The sequence below is a fragment of the Ixodes scapularis genome, unplaced genomic scaffold (assembly GCF_016920785.2).
Source record: "Ixodes scapularis isolate PalLabHiFi unplaced genomic scaffold, ASM1692078v2 PGA_scaffold9__187_contigs__length_104089568, whole genome shotgun sequence".
NCBI lineage: Eukaryota > Metazoa > Arthropoda > Arachnida > Ixodida > Ixodidae > Ixodes > Ixodes scapularis.
In genome coordinates, this window is record NW_024609884.1 from 96,249,672 (window position 1) to 96,266,693 (window position 17,022).

General features: G+C 48.1%; 1 protein-coding gene across 3 annotated transcripts in view; it reads left to right on the plus strand.

Annotated features, from left to right (window-relative positions):
• The window catches only part of LOC8035684 (carboxy-terminal domain RNA polymerase II polypeptide A small phosphatase 1), an 81,626-nt gene extending 64,905 nt beyond the window's left edge, over window positions 1-16,721 (plus strand). For 2 of the 3 annotated variants that reach the window (XM_029974303.4, XM_040503780.2), the window contains exons 7-8: window positions 10,807-10,893; window positions 13,003-16,721. In XM_029974303.4, coding sequence (XP_029830163.1) covers window positions 10,807-10,893; window positions 13,003-13,224 — 309 coding nt within the window. In that variant the 3' untranslated portion in view covers window positions 13,225-16,721. Of the gene's footprint in view, window positions 1,907-10,806; window positions 10,894-13,002 lie in introns of those variants that run through there. The other variant, XM_040503782.2, reaches the window with a different exon arrangement.
• Window positions 16,722-17,022: the final 301 nt, after the last annotated feature.

Consider the following 17,022-nt stretch of genomic DNA (forward strand, 5'->3'; position numbering starts at 1 on the left):
CCTGGAGCGCCACCACGCCAAGGGTGTTTTTCATTTCCGTCACGGCCGGTCGTGCCTGCTCGTTTCTCTCCCCGGGGGCTCAACGGGACAATGCCTTAGAGCTAGCGTTTAGGCCTAGGATTGACAGCACATGGTGTCAGAAGTTGGGCCTCGAGTGAATTGCCAGTACTTGCCGAAAGTATGCGAACATGCCCGACGAGCTCCCCGCTCCTGTCACGTCGGCATTGTCAGGGTTCGCCGTGTGCCCACCTAACCCGTTCAACTTCCAAAAGGAAGCAGACTGGCCTGACTGGATCCAGGAGTTGTAAGACTACAGACTGGCATCCGGACTCGGCCCCGAACACGTGCAAGTGTGCACCCTTCTCTGTACTGTGGGACGCCAGGCAAGGAAAACTCGTTCCGGCTGTGACAAGTTACCAGACTGTTCGAGCGCGATTCAACGACCACTTCAAGCAAGTGCACAATGTGGTCTACGACAGCGCTTGTTTCCACCAGCAGATACAAGAGACTGGAGAAACGGTGGATCAGTACACATCTGCTCTTCAAACGCTAGCGGAGTAATGCGACTTCGGCGACCTCGCAGACCACATGGTGCGCGACCGCCTCATTCTCGGGCTTCGCGACAAGTCTCTCACGGAGTCCCTTCAAATGGACTCCGATCTGACGCTCAAGGCAGCTGTGGCGAAGGCGCGGCTTCGGGAGACTGTCCATCGCCAACAGCAAGTACCTCGCTGCGACAAGACGCTGACGATGCCAACTTGGACGCAGCGTTTTGTGGAAAGAAAGGCAATGCTCCAAGCCGAGCACTACATACACAGCAGCCTTCGAGGTGGCTTGACAGCTCCAAGGGCCATTTGCACACCGGCAGCTTGCCTTGCAACTTTTGCGGGCAGAAGGTCCACGCTCATTCGGAATGCCCGGCATCCGGTGTGAAATGTTTCAACTTTAACAACTACGGACAGTTCGTGAGGGTGTGCAAGAAACCGCAGCAGGGTCACCAAAATAGACTCTCCATTTCGTCAGTCCAGCAGGTTAGCAACACCTGGTTCCTCGACTCTATTGGCAAGCCGGACGGGAACAAGTCGCAGTTCACTGAAGTAACTGTCAACAGTGTGCCCTTGTCAGCGAAGATTGACCCCGGCGGTGAAGTATCGGCAGTGCCAGCGTCATTTTGCGGCGTTCGGCGTCATCTCGGAAAGGCAGAGGAATTTTTGACAGGCCCCAGAGAACAGCGTCTCAACGTCCTGGGAAAATTCTGTGTCGAGCTCCGATGGAACGACAGGGTACTGAGCAGGTGCTTTACGTAGTCAAGATTTTACGTTCTGCTTTGCTTGGTCTCCCAGCGATGGAATCTCTGGGCATAGTCACGTTCGTCGATGGCGTCGCAAGCAGCAGCCCAGAGTGACAACGACGTTTTCCAAAGGAGTTCAAGGGACTTTGAACGTTCCCCGGCACGTACACAATCAAGCTGGATCCAACGGCTGTCCCGTACGCCTCGAGCACAGCCCGTTGACTGCCAGTTCCTTTACGGGATGCAGTGGCAGAAGAATTTAAGAGAATGGAAGAGCAGGAAATCATCCGGCCTGTGAAGAAGCCTACAGCCTGGTGCGCTGGTATTGTTCCTGTGCTGAAGCCATTGGGGCAAGTGTGGCTGTGTGTGGACCTTGCCCAAATGAGCGGTGGAGTGTTGCGAGAGCGCTTCATTTTGCCTATACAGTGTAGACCGCATATAGCGTATGTCGCGGGAGTCGCGAAAATCTGCACTGTAAGCGGTACCGCACTATAACCAAAACAAAAAATTTTCAAGCCAAAATACATGCCATGAGACAGCTTACCTTTGTAAAACTATTTTTTATTAGATGAGAAATAAAGGTTTGAGGAAAGTCTTTATTTCACCAGACTAGTACACTTCTCTCTCAAGTGTGTCACACATTTTGAAAGAAATGAGCGACTTTTGTCTGGCGCAGACTTTTAACTGCGTCGCGGGTTGCGGACGGACGTTGCGAGCGTTCAGGATTGCTAACCCTAATCACTTTTCTCCGGTGATGAAAACGCGTGAAAATTCGCATCCTTTATACGGTACGCGCCAGTAATACCTTCAACTTTAGCACAGGCATGAAATGCTCCAAATAAGAAACCCGGGCGATGTTCGAAAACACAAACGCTTAGAAATCACCACTGTAGTCGAAGTAAACAAACACAACGACACGGGCGTTTCTGCCGTCTTGAGAGTGCTGCCACAACATGGCCGCACGAGTAGGTGGATCTTCCTTTCTAGTACATGCTGGGTTATCATAGCAACACACAACGAAAATTCACAGTCAAGGATAGCGCTTTTACGCGGCACGATGAGCTTCCACCACGTACGTCGACGATCACAACCGGCGCCATGTTTGCGGATAGAAGCAGCCGGCCCGCGACCGGCATGCAACGCGCGCGAACACTTCTCCTCGATCTGCTATTGGTCTGTCGTTGCGGTTGTTTCGAACGCAGCGGAGGGACGCACGCACGTGAACGACACGTGCGTGCGTCCCTCCGTCGCTATGGCAACTGAAGCCTCTCTCTTCGCTTCTCCTCGCTTCTTCGAGCAACCTCCTTGCCCCGTGAGTGCCGCTTGCGGCTCGCGCCGTTATCTAGTGTCGCACAGGGAAGCGTGCTCTCTGCGTCGGTCAGTCGGCGCGGTCGCCGGGCTGTTGCAGAAACCGCACCATAACCGGTATTTCCCTTAGCGCCTGAATTTTAAGCGGTATGTAATTACATGGAGTACTATGGGAGGCGAACCGGTGGTTTAAAAAAGCCGCGTTATACCCGGTCCTGCACTATAAGCGGTTACGTTGTAAGTGGTCTATACTGTATGCAGATATGTAGAATGGTGGAGTAATTAGTTTATGACGAAGGGTAACATTTTGATAAAATATTTTCTAAAAAAGACTCAAACGAGAGATTTTTCGGTGATGAGTTAGCAACGGCAGACCCAAAGTATTTTTCATGGTAGTAACGCTGGCAGTGCGATGATAGTTTGTCAATATAAAACGAGCTGAGAGGTTTTGAATGGATTCAACATGAGCGATTAGTGACGAGTGAGTGGGGTCCCACACAGCAGCAGCATATTCCAATTTTGGACGGATTAGGGTTTTGTACATGGTTAGTTTTAATGAAGATGGAGCGAGGAAAAAATTTATTTTTAGGTATCCTAACATACGGCTAGCACTGTTAATTACGTATTCAATCCGGCAAAGTGTGGGTTTGGTGTCAAAGAAACTAACTTCCTCGAACACACCATCGGCGAGCACGGGATAAGTCCTGACCTGAAGAAACGGCAAGCGATCTGGGATCTTCAAGCACCGAAGGGTGTCTCGGATGTACGATGCATCGCTGGTATGGCCAACCACCTTGCTCGATTTTCGCCCGACCTTGCAACTGTCGCAGCACCCTTGCAGGAACTGCTCTGCAAGACTTAAGGTCCACCACGAGAGCATTCGTTACAAGCCCTCGGGAAGCTCATCATCTTGACCACAGATGTCGCCAAGTACAACCCACAGCTGCATACCGTGTTGTCTGCAGACTCTCCTTCATTCGGCCTTGGGGCAGTGTTGTTGCAGGTCCATCAAGACGGCCAGCAAAGACCAGCAGCCTTTGCGTCTCACACCAGCCAAGAGACGCACAAATTGAGAAGGAGGCGTTGGCGCTCATCTGGGCGGCAGAAAGGTTTTCGGTCGACCTCGTGGGCTTGGAGGCCACATTTCAAACAGACCACCAACCCTTGGTCACGTTGCTGGGCAAGTCTGCATTGGACGCGCTTTCCCAGCGGCTTCAGCGTTTTAGGATACTTTGATGCGGTTCCGCTTCAATATAGTCTATGTGCTGGGTGTAAGCGGGCCAGACGTCGGGTGATGAAAGAGGTTTATTCAGGAAAGGCAGTGGCTTACATAGCCGAGGTGTGACGTGTCTTGTCACGTGTACTGGCTTGGTTCGGGACGTCATGATGACTCAGACTTGAGCCACGCTACATCTCCCCTCCATCCGAATGTCTCTCGGACAGAGGGTACTGACGAGGTTTTTGACATACTCTTGAACTTCTCCGAGGTTCTGGAGGCTGTTCGACATTCCAGAGCGTCGGAGGCCTCTGAGGCTCCAGGCGCCCCAGCTGTGGCAGGGGCTGCGTCGTGCGGGGCCAGAGGCTTCAGAGGTTCCGCGTCGTGCGGCGGACTTCGCGGCCGTCTTCGGTCTGCAGGATCATCGAGCGAGGCGTGTTAGCTTGTCTCTGGATGGTAGTAGGAGCCCATGTTATCTTGTTCGTAGATCATGACCTGCTGTCTTCGTGACGTCGGCAGGTCCCTGGCGCCGTGGTTGTAGTATCGTTTTTTGCCGTTGGCGGATCTCTTGTAGTCGCTCCAGGTGGCTTGTGGGCACGGGAAGCAGGTTTTGTGTCTGCCTTCCCATCAATCTCTGCGAAGGGGATTTAAGAATGTCATCCCGAGGGGTGTTCCGCCACTTCATTAGAGCCAAATTAAGGTTGGGAGCTTTAAGGGAACATATCTTAAGCAGCTTCTTTGCTTCCTGTACAGCTCTTTCTGCCATGCCGTTGGAGCGTGGGTGATACGGACTGGAGTTGTGGGTAATGTCTAGCTCCTCTAGGAAATCCCAGAATTCTCTGCTGGTGAATGGTGGGCAGTTGTCGGAGACCAACTTTAGTGGTGGTCCGTGAACAGTCTTAACCGAGTTCGCGGTGGTGCGCTGTAGTTCCTGAATGTAAGAAAAAAAGAAAAAAAAGGAATAGAAGTCGACGATGACGGCGAACTGTCGGCCACCATAGGAGAAGTCTAGGCCCATGACTTCCCACGGCAGCGTACCGACGTCATGGCTCAGAAGGGCCATTTGGCGTTCCGTGGCTTACGAGTCCGAAAAACCTTGCATGCCATGCAAAACTGCTCTATATCCGCAGACATGTTTGGCCAAAACACTACAGTCAAGCCATGGCTTTCATCTTTTTCGTTCCCGTGTGAGCCGCATGAAAAAGATGCATGATTTCGATTTTTTTTGGAGCTTGGTATGATTACCTTGTTGCTGCGAAATGCCAGACCATCTTGTGTGTGTGCCTCCTCTCGGTACGTTTAGTATGGTCGAAGCGCTTCTGGGGCAGCTTGCTTGTTGTCTGGCCAGGTCGTTTCAGTGAAGTCATGAAGCTTGACGAGCGCAGGATCTTCGTTGGTAGCTGCGAGTAGATCTTTCAAATGTCGCTCGGAAGCTGAAACATAGTCAAGCACATTCACTCGAAGCTGTTTGGCTTCTTCTTGCATTTGGCTTTTCTGGGGAACCATGACAGAGCATCCTCTGGGAATAGTTCTTTGCCCGGCTTGTATTGCAATTTGATAGGATAGCGTTGCAAGGACAATCGCATGCGTTGCAACTGCAGTGGGCACTGATGCAACAGCTTATTGAAAATTGGCACTAGGGAACGGTGATCCGTTTCCACTGTCACACTTGCCTGGCCAAAGATTGTGAAATTTTGTGTGCACAATCACAGTCTCTTTTTCAATTTGTGCTGTTGCGAGTCAGTGAGTGAGCGAGAAGAAAAAGCGATAGGGTAGCCGTCTTGGATAAGCGCCAACCCCAACCTGACTGGCGTCAACCGAGAGCGTGAGTGGCCTTTTTGGGTCCAAGTAGGAAAGAACCGGCGCCTGTCACAATGCTTCAAAGCTTTCTTGCTGTTTTTCCGTCCAGACCCACGCTATATCTTTACGTAGCAGGGTCCGAAGCGGCGATGTTAAGACTGACATGTTGGGAATAAAGCGCTGCACGAAATTCATTGTGCCGAGCGAAACTTGAAGCTCCTTACAGTTTTTTGGCTCCGGCATCTGCAGGATGTCGTGCACCCGTTCTAGGTCGAGGCACAGATCTTGCGTTGTGAAGACGTGTCCCAGGTAGTGGACTTGTCGCTGCCAAAAGGTGCACTTCTTGGGGTTCAGGTTGTGTTTGCGACACCGCGTCAAAAGCAGAGTCTGGTTATAGTCGTGTTCTTCTTTCGTTTTTCCCCACAGTAGTATATCATCCATCACGAGAGCAACACAAGGCAACCCTTCAAACAGTCTGTGCATTGCGGCTTGAAAGATTTCCGGCGCAGAAGCGATCCCAAAGGGCATGCGATGAAAACGCCCGTACGGTGGGCTCATCGTGCAGAGTTCAGAGCTAGCCTCAGTGAGTTGGATTTGCCAAAATACGGAAAAGAACTTGGCCTCAGCAAGCCGCCGAGCGACATCCTCTAGCGTTGGCATCAGGTAGTTCTCGCGCAACAACACTTTGTTAAGTGCAGTGGGATCCAGACAGATGCATATCTTGTCCTTTTTAACAGCTGTGACCATGTGACTATACCATTTTGTTGGCTCGTTTACCTTTGCAATGACGCCTTGCTCCTTCACCTTTTCCTGAAGAGCCACGGCTACTCTTCTAGCCGGCACGACGACACCCACGCTGCCGGGCTTGAGTTTCATTGCATACTTGACGTCCTTCAGCTGTCCGAGTCCCTTGAAGACATCCGCAAAGGGTTGTGCTGGCGGGTAAAGCTCTTCGAGATTGACGTTCTGCGCATGGCGTATAAACACAGGACGTTCGGCGACTATACCACTTACAGTCAGCGGCACATTCTGGTCTACTACAAAGAATGTTTCTTCGTGTGTCTTGTTGTTTGCGGAAAGCAGCAGCATTACTTTGGCCTGCGAAATGGTCTTGTAATTGAAGAATGCAGTGAGCGTAGCGTTACAGGCTTGCTGGGGCTTTTCCGGGAGCCTTGTCATGTCATGCCGCGAAACAGCGCAACAATTTGCACCAGTGTCCAACTTGCAAGTCATTGGCTGACCCTCTATCTCGACGGTTGCGATCCACTGGTGTGTTGGGATTCTGTTGATAGATAAAGCCTACGCGCAGTCCCCGAAGATTTTTCTTTTCTTTGTTCGCCTTCTTTTCTTTGGTTGCTCGCGAAGTCTTTGACGACTTGCACGCTTGAGCAAAGTGATTCAGCCTTCCACATTTGTTGCACGATTTTCCTTGCATGGGACAAGCTTGGGCATGGTGCAGTGTGTAACCACACCTACTGCAGGGTTCAACGTTCGCTGCGACGGTGTTCACTGCAGTGTCGTGCGCGGCTTCTGCCGATTCACTTATTTCACGGAACTGCTGTTTCCTGAATGCGGCACATTTCGACTGTCTTCTGATAGCTCGGGTTTTCTGCTATCAGTTTCTTCTGCAAGCCTTTATAATACGGCTGCATAGCATATGCTTTTGTAGCTCTCCAAATTCACAGTTTTCTGCTAGAATTCCAAATTCTGTCAACCAGTCGCTGAACGACTCACCTTCCTTCTGATCTCTTGACCCAAAGCGGAATTCCTGGAAGGTCAAATTGATTGCCGGTCTGTAGAAGTCCTCAAATTTACGAATCAGGGTGTTAACATCATTTCTGCCCTCCTCAGTCTCAAACTTGAAGCTGTTGTGTGCTTTTCTGCCTTCTTCGCCAATAGTCACCAGTAACGTTGCTGCCTGCACTTCTTTCGGTTGTTTGCTCAGTTACGTAGCTGTAGAAAACAATGCAAACTCACTCTTCCACGTTTTCCATCCAAGCCATGTGTTGCCTGAGGTGTCCAAGGGCTTCGGGGGCGGCAGCTGTAGTTGCAGTGTTGACGGGGTCGACATCTCGACTGTTTTTCTGGATGGGCACCGCTGCCACCATGTAAGCGGGCCAGACATCGGGCGATGAAAGAGGTGTATTCAGGAAAGGCAGCGGCTTATATAGCCGAGGCGTGACGTGTCTTCTCACGTGTACCGGTTTGGTTCGGGACGTCACAATGACTCCGATTTGAGCCACGCTACACTGGGTAAGGTGATTGCAACAGCTGACACACTCTCGCGTGCTCCTGTCCCAACATCGTCTGCTCCGACAGATACTCCCACAGTTGACGAGGTCACCGCATTTACCTGTGGCATCTTGCAAGGTCATGAATTAACCTAGATAAGTAAGAAGCCTTTTGTCGAGGATCCAAGATTTGAAAGGAAACCGGGTTGGCATTTTCTTTGAACCATTGACACTGTGCTCTGACTAAATTTAATTGTAAAATACCATCATTATTTTTTTTTGCATTCGGACATTGAATTTTGGAGTTGATAGAATAAATCTGAATTGACGAAAATTTTACTGGCGAGTGTTTTTCGGAGTTTTTCGGGTTTATAAAGAAACACAGAACCTTAGCTTTAGGATATATGTTTATATAGGACATACCATATTTTCTGGACTATAAGTCGCACCCTTGTATAAGTCGCACATCCATATATTGAGCAGCTTTCGTGGAAAAGTTGGTATATAAGTCGCACCTTTCTATAAGTCGCACCCTTTTGCATGGTTCTCGCGATGAGTTCTTTGGTTCACGTGCATTGGTATCACGAAATCGAAGATTCGCACAATTGCTAGATCGCACGTACCGTTTGACGTGCATTTCGACTCGCGAGAAATGCCCACAGTATGGTGCTGTCTGGCAGGGGGAGTAGAGTGTTTCGCAGCAAAAGGACGTAAAATTAGCAAAATGAGAGGGTAGTCGACTTTATTTGATCGGAAGCATTTCGAGCGATTGAAAGGTTAAAGATCTAGACACTTGCGAATCAAGCTTTGGAGCATTAGGCCTAGGCTAGGCCAAGTCCCGGAGACGGCGCGAGCATAGATGCGCAGGCAAAAAGATAAAGCTGGACATACTTTTTCTTGGTACCTCTAAAAGATTGGCTATCCACAATCCTTCTTTTTACATGTAGCAGCACGGCTGGAGCAAGGCACAAAAAAACTGCTCACCAAACGGAAACCAAGAAAGACGTGAGAAAATATTCTGCAATGCGTGTGTACCAGCCCCCTTACTTTTCAGTGTTATTGGACTGAAGCACAAGAATACGGAACCATGGCTGAACTAGCCAACATCAATAACATGCTGTAGAAGCTCTATTCTCACTGCCTTGCCTATCCACATTGAGCCACTTCGGGGAAACCACAAAAATTAAAATATCTCGCATTCTGAGTCAAAATAGTGCAGTGCCAGCAGTACCTCCTGGAGGGGGAAACACCACCTATGGCTACGTAGTTAGGGTGCTCTACAAAAGATGGCGCGCGGCATATTAAAAAAAAAAAAAAAAAGCATCGCACCTCGACAGAAAAAAAAATCTTATAGAAGTCACATTGTTGTATCACTCGCACCAACAAAAAAGTAAAAAAAAAAAAACGCGTCTTGTACACTGGAAAATACGGTAGTAGCTAACTTGACGCTCTGTTTTGTTCTGCTGACTCACAAGCACACATGATCACAGCTAATGCTATGACATATATGTAGGCGTAGAGGAGTGGCGTGGTTGGCTGGCTTCATGTTTTCATTGGTGCTCGCTGGAAGCTTCATGGGTTGACTTTAGTCAGTGAATGCCTTGACTGGTCCGTTGCTGGATTTCCCTCCAAGTTTCACTTGAAAATTGATGGCAATTTTATCCTAAAGTGTCTGCAGTGACAGAAGCATGAGGTGTAGCCATGCATGCTACCTTTGAGAAGATTTTGAGAGTATAATTTTGACGCAAGTTAGCATGTATTGCATTACCACATGCTTGTAGCGAGGGTCCCTAGTTTCCAGTGCACGTCAGCACTCAATCAATTATGAGAATGTCCTATAGGCTCTTCCTTGCTCCCATAAGCATCTAAAAGGCGTGAGTAGCATATTACCTCCAATTAAGAAAACCTACTACAAACCTTCACTCAAATTGAGTTAGCTTGTCTTCGTTATAGAGGCTTTGCTGCACGATGTTGGCTCCAAGGAGATGTTCTTTAGAACCAACTCAGTTCTGTACAACAGTGCTGCTCTATTGGAGAGCGTAGAAAGTCGTCCTAACTTAAAACCATGGAACTAAAAAGAATAAAAAATAAAAAAAAAGAAACGGACAACACAAAATTTCAAGAACAGGTGAGTTTATTTGTCCACACCAAAACAAGAAAAGATCAAGAAAAGAGAACATGATGTCGCGAAGATTAGGCCGAAGTGGCTTGACAGGCCCAACCCCTGCAACACTAGAAGGCTTCCGACAAGGAGCATCCGCTGCTGAGCACCCGCAAAGATAATCTCCGTCCAGACTGGGAAAACCGACAGGGTGGTAGATTTTCGTTTGCGTGCGTTCACCTCTCAGAAAGTCGTACTGTCCCAAGCTCTTTTTTATTTTTCCTTGAGTGTTGGCGGATGCCACTGCTGCCGGTTGTTGCAAACAGTACGAATGGCAGATTGCCTTGAAACTCAAGCGCACACACAAGGGAGGTCACTCACCGTGTAAACAAAGCGAGGAGAGTAGTATCTAGGGGGTCGCTATCTTGGTGTTCAACATTGTGAGGTGGAAAAGCATCAGCTTATCATTTCAAAGTATCACGTAAGCTACAAGGAATACACATACAAGTTGGTATTTATGAGGACGTTTTCTTGCTGTTTTAGTCTCGCCACGTTAACCAAACATTCGGAGTCTGGAGAGGGGCATTCAGAAACTCTGACTTTAGCATTTGGCGAGAACATGTTAAAGAAGACTTTCCTCGCTTTGTTAACATGCCTTGTGACCTTCCTTGTGTGCGTGCTTGAGCTTCAAGGCAATCTGCCATTCGCACTGTCTGCTAACACTGTTGGACTGGAGTCATTGGCCTTATTGTTGAAGACTGGCTTACTCCTTGGGAGGTGGTCTTTAACGATTTGGGCTCACTTGGATGGCATGCTTAAAATTGCGCTTGTGCATTCTCCCGTGCGTGCTGTCTTGCAGGACCTCGGAAGGTTAGGGCGAGACTTGCACAGGGTGGTGATCATTGACAACTCTCCGGCGTCTTACATCTTCCACCCAGACAATGCAGTAAGTGGGTTTCACTGTGCTTGCCGCACAGGTGCTTCCTTTGCACCAGCAAACTTTGCTGTCAGTTGGTTTGGTGCGCTAGAAGCCTCCCAATATACTCGTCATGAATATTGTTAGCAGCTTACGTTTTGCGGTCAATTTATTCATCCCAGTTTAGCGCACAATGAACCCTTTGTGTTTCAGTTTCACCAGTTGTATAAGGAAGTTGTGGACTGCACTGCCTCCTAATTGAGGTTTAAATGGGGAATGTGAGTAGCAGTGTGACTGTTGCAGCATAAACCTTAATTTTGGTTAATCGTCGTGCCATGTAATGAATATTGCCCATTGGCCCAACCTTTAACGATACGCATGCAGATTATTGTTTTGTTAGTGAAACTTTAGAAAATATCCATACGCTTGAGGATGTAATGAAGTGGCCCGATCAACCGTAAATATTTGAACCCTAACCCCTGTAATCTCGCAAATAAGTTTGGTTATTCGAGTCATCAAGTGTGGAATCCAGTAAAATGAGCACTACATTGGTTTCGAAACACTTGCAGGAGATAGGCAGGCAGACGTAAACTAAAGAGAAATACCAACCTTGTTTTTTTCGCTGCAATAATAAACTTCTTATCACCAAACCCTCAATCTACGTCGGAATGGATCGAAAGCTAGCTGCGGGGATCCGATTTTATAACAGAATATAAGCTTCAAAAATGCATTGGCGTCGATAGCATCTGCTTCAAGGAGTGGGCAATTTTAGGGCGAAGCTCCTTAGGGTCTAGCCTTGTCCGTCCGGCGTCCGTGCTCACATCGATCTGGCTGGTGCTCGTGCTCGTGCTCGTGAGCTCACGTGCTCATGTGCTCGTGTAAGGCAAAAAAGAAAATGTTTGCGCAGTCGACAGGATTCGAACCTCTGCGGGGAGACCCCAATGGATTTCTAGTCCATCGCCTTAACCACTCGGCCACGACTGCGGGACGAGTAGGGGGCTCCGAGATGTGGTAGTAACTCAAGAGCTGAGGTCTCTGTCATGGATGGAACGTTGCATGTAGCCGCTCAACGTTTATACAGGGCAGGGCGCTGCGGTCAATCGCATATATAATTGCATTAAACTTGGCATGCATTGGCTCAACGTTTATAGACGAGAGGGTGCTGCGGTCAAATGCTCAAATGCGTATATAACCACGTTCCATACCACACATTCTCTTTCTCACATGGATGAAAACGAACGAAAAGCTTGGCATGCTGCGGCTCAGCGTCTACACAGACAAGCACTACCAGAGCTTCGCCCCAATCAACATCAATCACCACGTGGAGATGCGGTCAATTTTTTTCATAAAAAATTCTGGACATTGCTTATAACTCATAACGACCAGTTCTGAACCTTAGCACCTTAGCCAAATCTCTGGAGCTACTTTCGGGTGTAGTGTTTCAAGCTTGCCTTTTGTGGTATGTTGAACACCAAGAAACACATTGCCACTGCATGCACCTTTCAAGCATTTCAAATACTCTCTTTCTTCAGTCTGACGACTGCAAAGCTTATAAAATGCTGTATAAACGGGTGTGCTGTTGTTAAAACATCTCTACATAGCGCCGTGAGTAGCCGACGCCCTCTTGCCAGCACTACTCCCTGGGGAAACTGAGCCAGTGCCACACAGCGGCATCCGCTTCGGAGGCTTCATGGAGTGCGCGCCACATTTTCCACCACTCCTCTTCTAGAACGCTGTAGTTTCCTTTTAAATTGGCCATCTTTTATTGCATACGAATATTTTAAAGGGGCACTAAAGTGGATTTTGAGATGGTCATTACGACGCAGCCTCAATTTGTGTGTTATGCATCCTAGAAAACCCAAGTTTACAGTGGTGGTTGGCCTTTTTCTCTATGAAAAATGCGACCAAACGTTGTTCCAGAGAGGGGTGTGTCGCAATGTTTGGTTGTCTTTTTAACAAGGTGAGAAGCCACGCGTGATAATAGTGAATTTTGGTATTCTAGAATGTTTATGCTCATAGATGGAGCTTACGTCGTCAAAAGACCATGTGGGAAACCGATTGTGCCTGAGGCCGAGGTAAAATGTGGCGTGGTTGGGACGTTGATTGCCCGATTGTTCAAGGGCGGTGGGTGCGTCGCAGGTGCCTGTGGGGTCGTGGTTCGACGACATGTCGGACACGGAGCTTCGCGACCTGATCCCATTCTTCGAGAAGCTAAGCAAGGTGGACGACGTGTACTCTGTGCTGCGCAACTCGAACAACGCAGCGGCCACGGCGGCCACGGGTGGCGGCGGTGGCATGGTGTCGCCGGCCTTCCCGACACCGCCGGGCACCCAGATGAACGGCTTGCTGCAGAACTCCTAGCATTCCCCGTCTCTCGTCGTCTTGCCTTTGCTGCCGTCCGAGCGGGGCTCCTCTTCAAGAGGCACGGGACCCGAGTGCCTGGGAGTGGTCAGGGGCCCACCACAGATGTCTATTTTTGCTACACAAGGACCTCCGTCGGGGAGGCCTGCAATGCGGGTGCAGACGACGGCGTTGCGAGGGTAGTTGTGTGAGAGCCTCTGCCTGCTTATGTATACATCTATAGGTATACAGTTTGAGTTCTATGCTCTACATATTAAACTGCGCGACGAGAACGTGATCTGGTGACCCTTCCGCTCTTGCCTCTCTCTTGCGTGCCGGATGGGGGCGGGTTCCTTTCCCCTGGCAGCGGCGGTGCTTGTGATGGGCGGCTCTTTTTTTAAACGAGTTTTGTTAGCTCTCGTTTGTTTGGGGTTTTGCAAATGGCCGTCTGCATGCTTCAGTTTGAAGCACTCTTGGCTGGGGGGCTCCTTTATTTCACACCATCTTACACTTGGCTGTAGTTGCACACCCAGCCATTCCAAAGTTTCACAAGCTAGAGAAGCACAAACCTAAGGTTCTGTGTTCACCCGAGTCTTGTTGCTTGCTGCTGGGCTGCAGGAAAGATGAAAAACAAATTGGCGGCTGGAGGTTTTAATATGTACCATTGTCTGGGGCCCACACCATATACTATATACACATCTGTGTGTATGCATGTAATATGCATTAGTGTACGTTTGATGTGCCAATTTCTGGAACCTGTTCTGTGCGTTGCTAGCTCAACTTGCAGGGCCAGACGGCGTGTATGAATGCTCAGGGCATGTGTGTGTGCCGTGCGGATTCAGAGGAAGTTGGGGGTACTAGGTGCTGCTATGCTTGGATTTGCCTTGGGAGTGCACATCTAACATGGAAGAAAATTTGAAGCCTAACAATAAAGGTAGCCTGCTGCCTAGTATAGAAGCAAACTTTTTCTTTGGAATTATTTTGTGTGCTTTTATTTAGTTTTTAAGTGCGTTTCTCATTATAGTATGTGTCGATTTGGCCCCTTTGGGTCTTTGTTGCATCGTTAGCAGTGGCCTGAGCCTACCTGCTGTGCATGGAGTACAAAAGTGAATTGAACGCGTCCCAGTGTTCCAAGATCCTTTCCTTTGCATTTTGCACGATTCCTTCGATTTTCAGTAAAGAAGTTGGTGTAGAAATGCGAGGGACACAAAACCGCATTACGGGTCCTCCTCCAGTAACAATGCTAGTCGAAAGACAGATGCTTTTTTGATTCCATCGGTTTGTAGAAAGGCTCGCTTGTTTTGTCACCTTAATTAAACGTGGCTTTGACATTCTGGATGATTGTTCTGTATTTAGTACACTGACAATTAAATTAATTTGTATATCGAGTGTGCCTTTTTTTCCCTTCTCACTTGAGCCCAGTGTGTCCAATGTTAATGTTGGTGTAGCTGTCCATTGCTTTTGTGTAGCTGACTTTCTGTCCTACAGTTTTGTTCAAATAGCGGCATTGATCAAATTTCGGAACTGCAGATTGGAAACTAGCGATGAAGTGTGGCGCTTGCTTGTGTGCATGGCGTTGAGCTTGTCTCTGTAACGAAGCTTGTCTGTAATTTGCCAGCACCGCTATGGGGCTCCAGGTGCAAAGCAAATAGAGTGCATTGGGCTTAGTGCCTCTGTTCATCTTGAATTTTACCCTCACCTTTCTTTTTACACCAAAGCAAATGGTCTTGATTGGTACACTTTCACAGTATTAGATGTCCGGAATTCCAGCACTCTTCTGACCTTCAGATGCAACGAGAAACTGGAAGCAGCTTGGCATGTTAAATCCCAGCACATGTCTATTTCAAGATGAAAACCTTTTCAGTTTTCTCTACTCTGGAGCAGGTCTGCTAGAACGTTTTAGTCTCTTAAACATATCAGATTGTGCGTTTTCACTCGAATGCTGCACTGCAAATGTCTTGTGAAGTGGGTGCGGAATTGCGGTGCAACTGCTGTGGCCGTACTGGAGGTGAGACTTGGAAAAGAGAAAATGGGGGCCTTGCAGCTGTCTGTGTTGTCCTGTTTCTTTTAGCCTTTCTGTTTTCTTTGTTCACGGCAAGGCTGAGGTTGTGCTTTGAGACCTGCTTTTGTCTGGTGGTCCACCAACATTTGGGAGGGTTCAAATTGAAGGCAAATGTCGGGGGAGCGTGCATTTTCAAAGGCCTTTGGAATTCAGATATCTGTGGTCCTGTGCGATTTGACCTGTACAAAGTATGTTCTGGGAAGCTGACGTGGGTTCTGTAAATATTTTGTGCGCACCATGCAGCTATTTAAGCGTCTCGAGAGTACAGACTGCGGAGATCCGCGTTCAGTTTGAGGAATGATTTTTCAAAGTGCTAATATTTTTGTGTGGTCGGTCTAATTTCATGAACACGTTTTTTGGGTTTATGTTCCTCTACGCCGATAAAGTTTTACAATCCTGCGTTGCACTTGAAAGGTTTGGGGGTAGAGAGATTTATAATGCCATACGTAAACTGCAATTTCACGATGCTCAATCTTTTCATTATCCTGGCCACATCGTTGGTTATGCTGAGCTGCAGGTGTAATTACAAGTTTTTGCAAGCAATGTTTTCTACTTACCCTAATGTTACCCCGTGACAAAAGGTTTTCGAGGCATGCCTGACTAGGAGTGGTTTTATGAAGGCGAGCACAATTTTGCCCATGTATTGTAAATATTGTGCATTTTTGTAAGGAATGCAAGGGCTGTCCCCCTCCCCCTTTTTTTCCCCTGAGTTCTGCTATTCCTACTGGGTTTTTGTTTAATTGTAGAGAGCAATAACTTGGTTTGCGTTACTTTGCCTTGCGGATCACTAACACATGTGCGAAAGATATACTCGTAAGAAAATTTAACACTACAGTTTTGGGAATGGTTATGTGGTGGCTATCAAATTTTTTTCTTCTCTGATGTTTGCCTAACAATGGAGCACTCTTGAGAATCATAAGAATGCAATCACTGTGTAGTATAGCGCTTCTCTGTAGAGGCTTTGCATGACACTCGGATTTCTGGGCCTCTTGATTGCGAGCTACAATTCTATTTGATTTCCTTGAGCCTTGGAGTTCCTCTATTAATGGGATGCTAGTGTATTGAAGTACTGCAGCTTGGTTGGGCGTGGTCTTACACAGGCAGTGTTGGCAGTGGCGGCTGTTGTGCGTAGGGGTGGTTGTTGTGAGGCTTCCAAGGGTGAGCTGTCTACCAGAGTCTGAGCAGAGCATTGGGTGGCTGTCATTGGCTCTTGGGGCTGCGACATACTGCGGTTTTATCACTTTTTTTTTTTAACACAACATACTGCCTTTTGTGCCTTTTCATCCCCATGTTGATAGTTGCAAAAACAAGTGTCTCCGGTGCGGGCGTGTCATTTTTTTTTTATCCGCTCCGATTGTGTAATACCGTTTGTTTTGTAGAAAAGCACCGGATTTTTGTATAATAACAATGTTCCATAATCTCAAATGTATCATAGATTAAAATATTTGAGCTTGTAGGCTGTTTTGCTTTCATTGACTGGGTCACAAAGTCCATTGTCTGCATTCTGCATGTTGCAGGGACACTGAAGACACTTCAAAACGTTTCTCTGCTAATTTTTTTTTTTTATTCCCCCTTTGGAAAGTCTGCCCACAATTACGAGTTTTGGAATCTTAGTGGAATGGGGCTAAACACGCAGCACCCAAAGCGCAACGTCATGGCATTCGTCTATCAGTGCGTATGTCCTTGCTGGCTGAGGCTTCTTCCAAAATTGAAGCGCCCCATTGCGGCGAAATACCACACAGTGAACTCTGGGAACT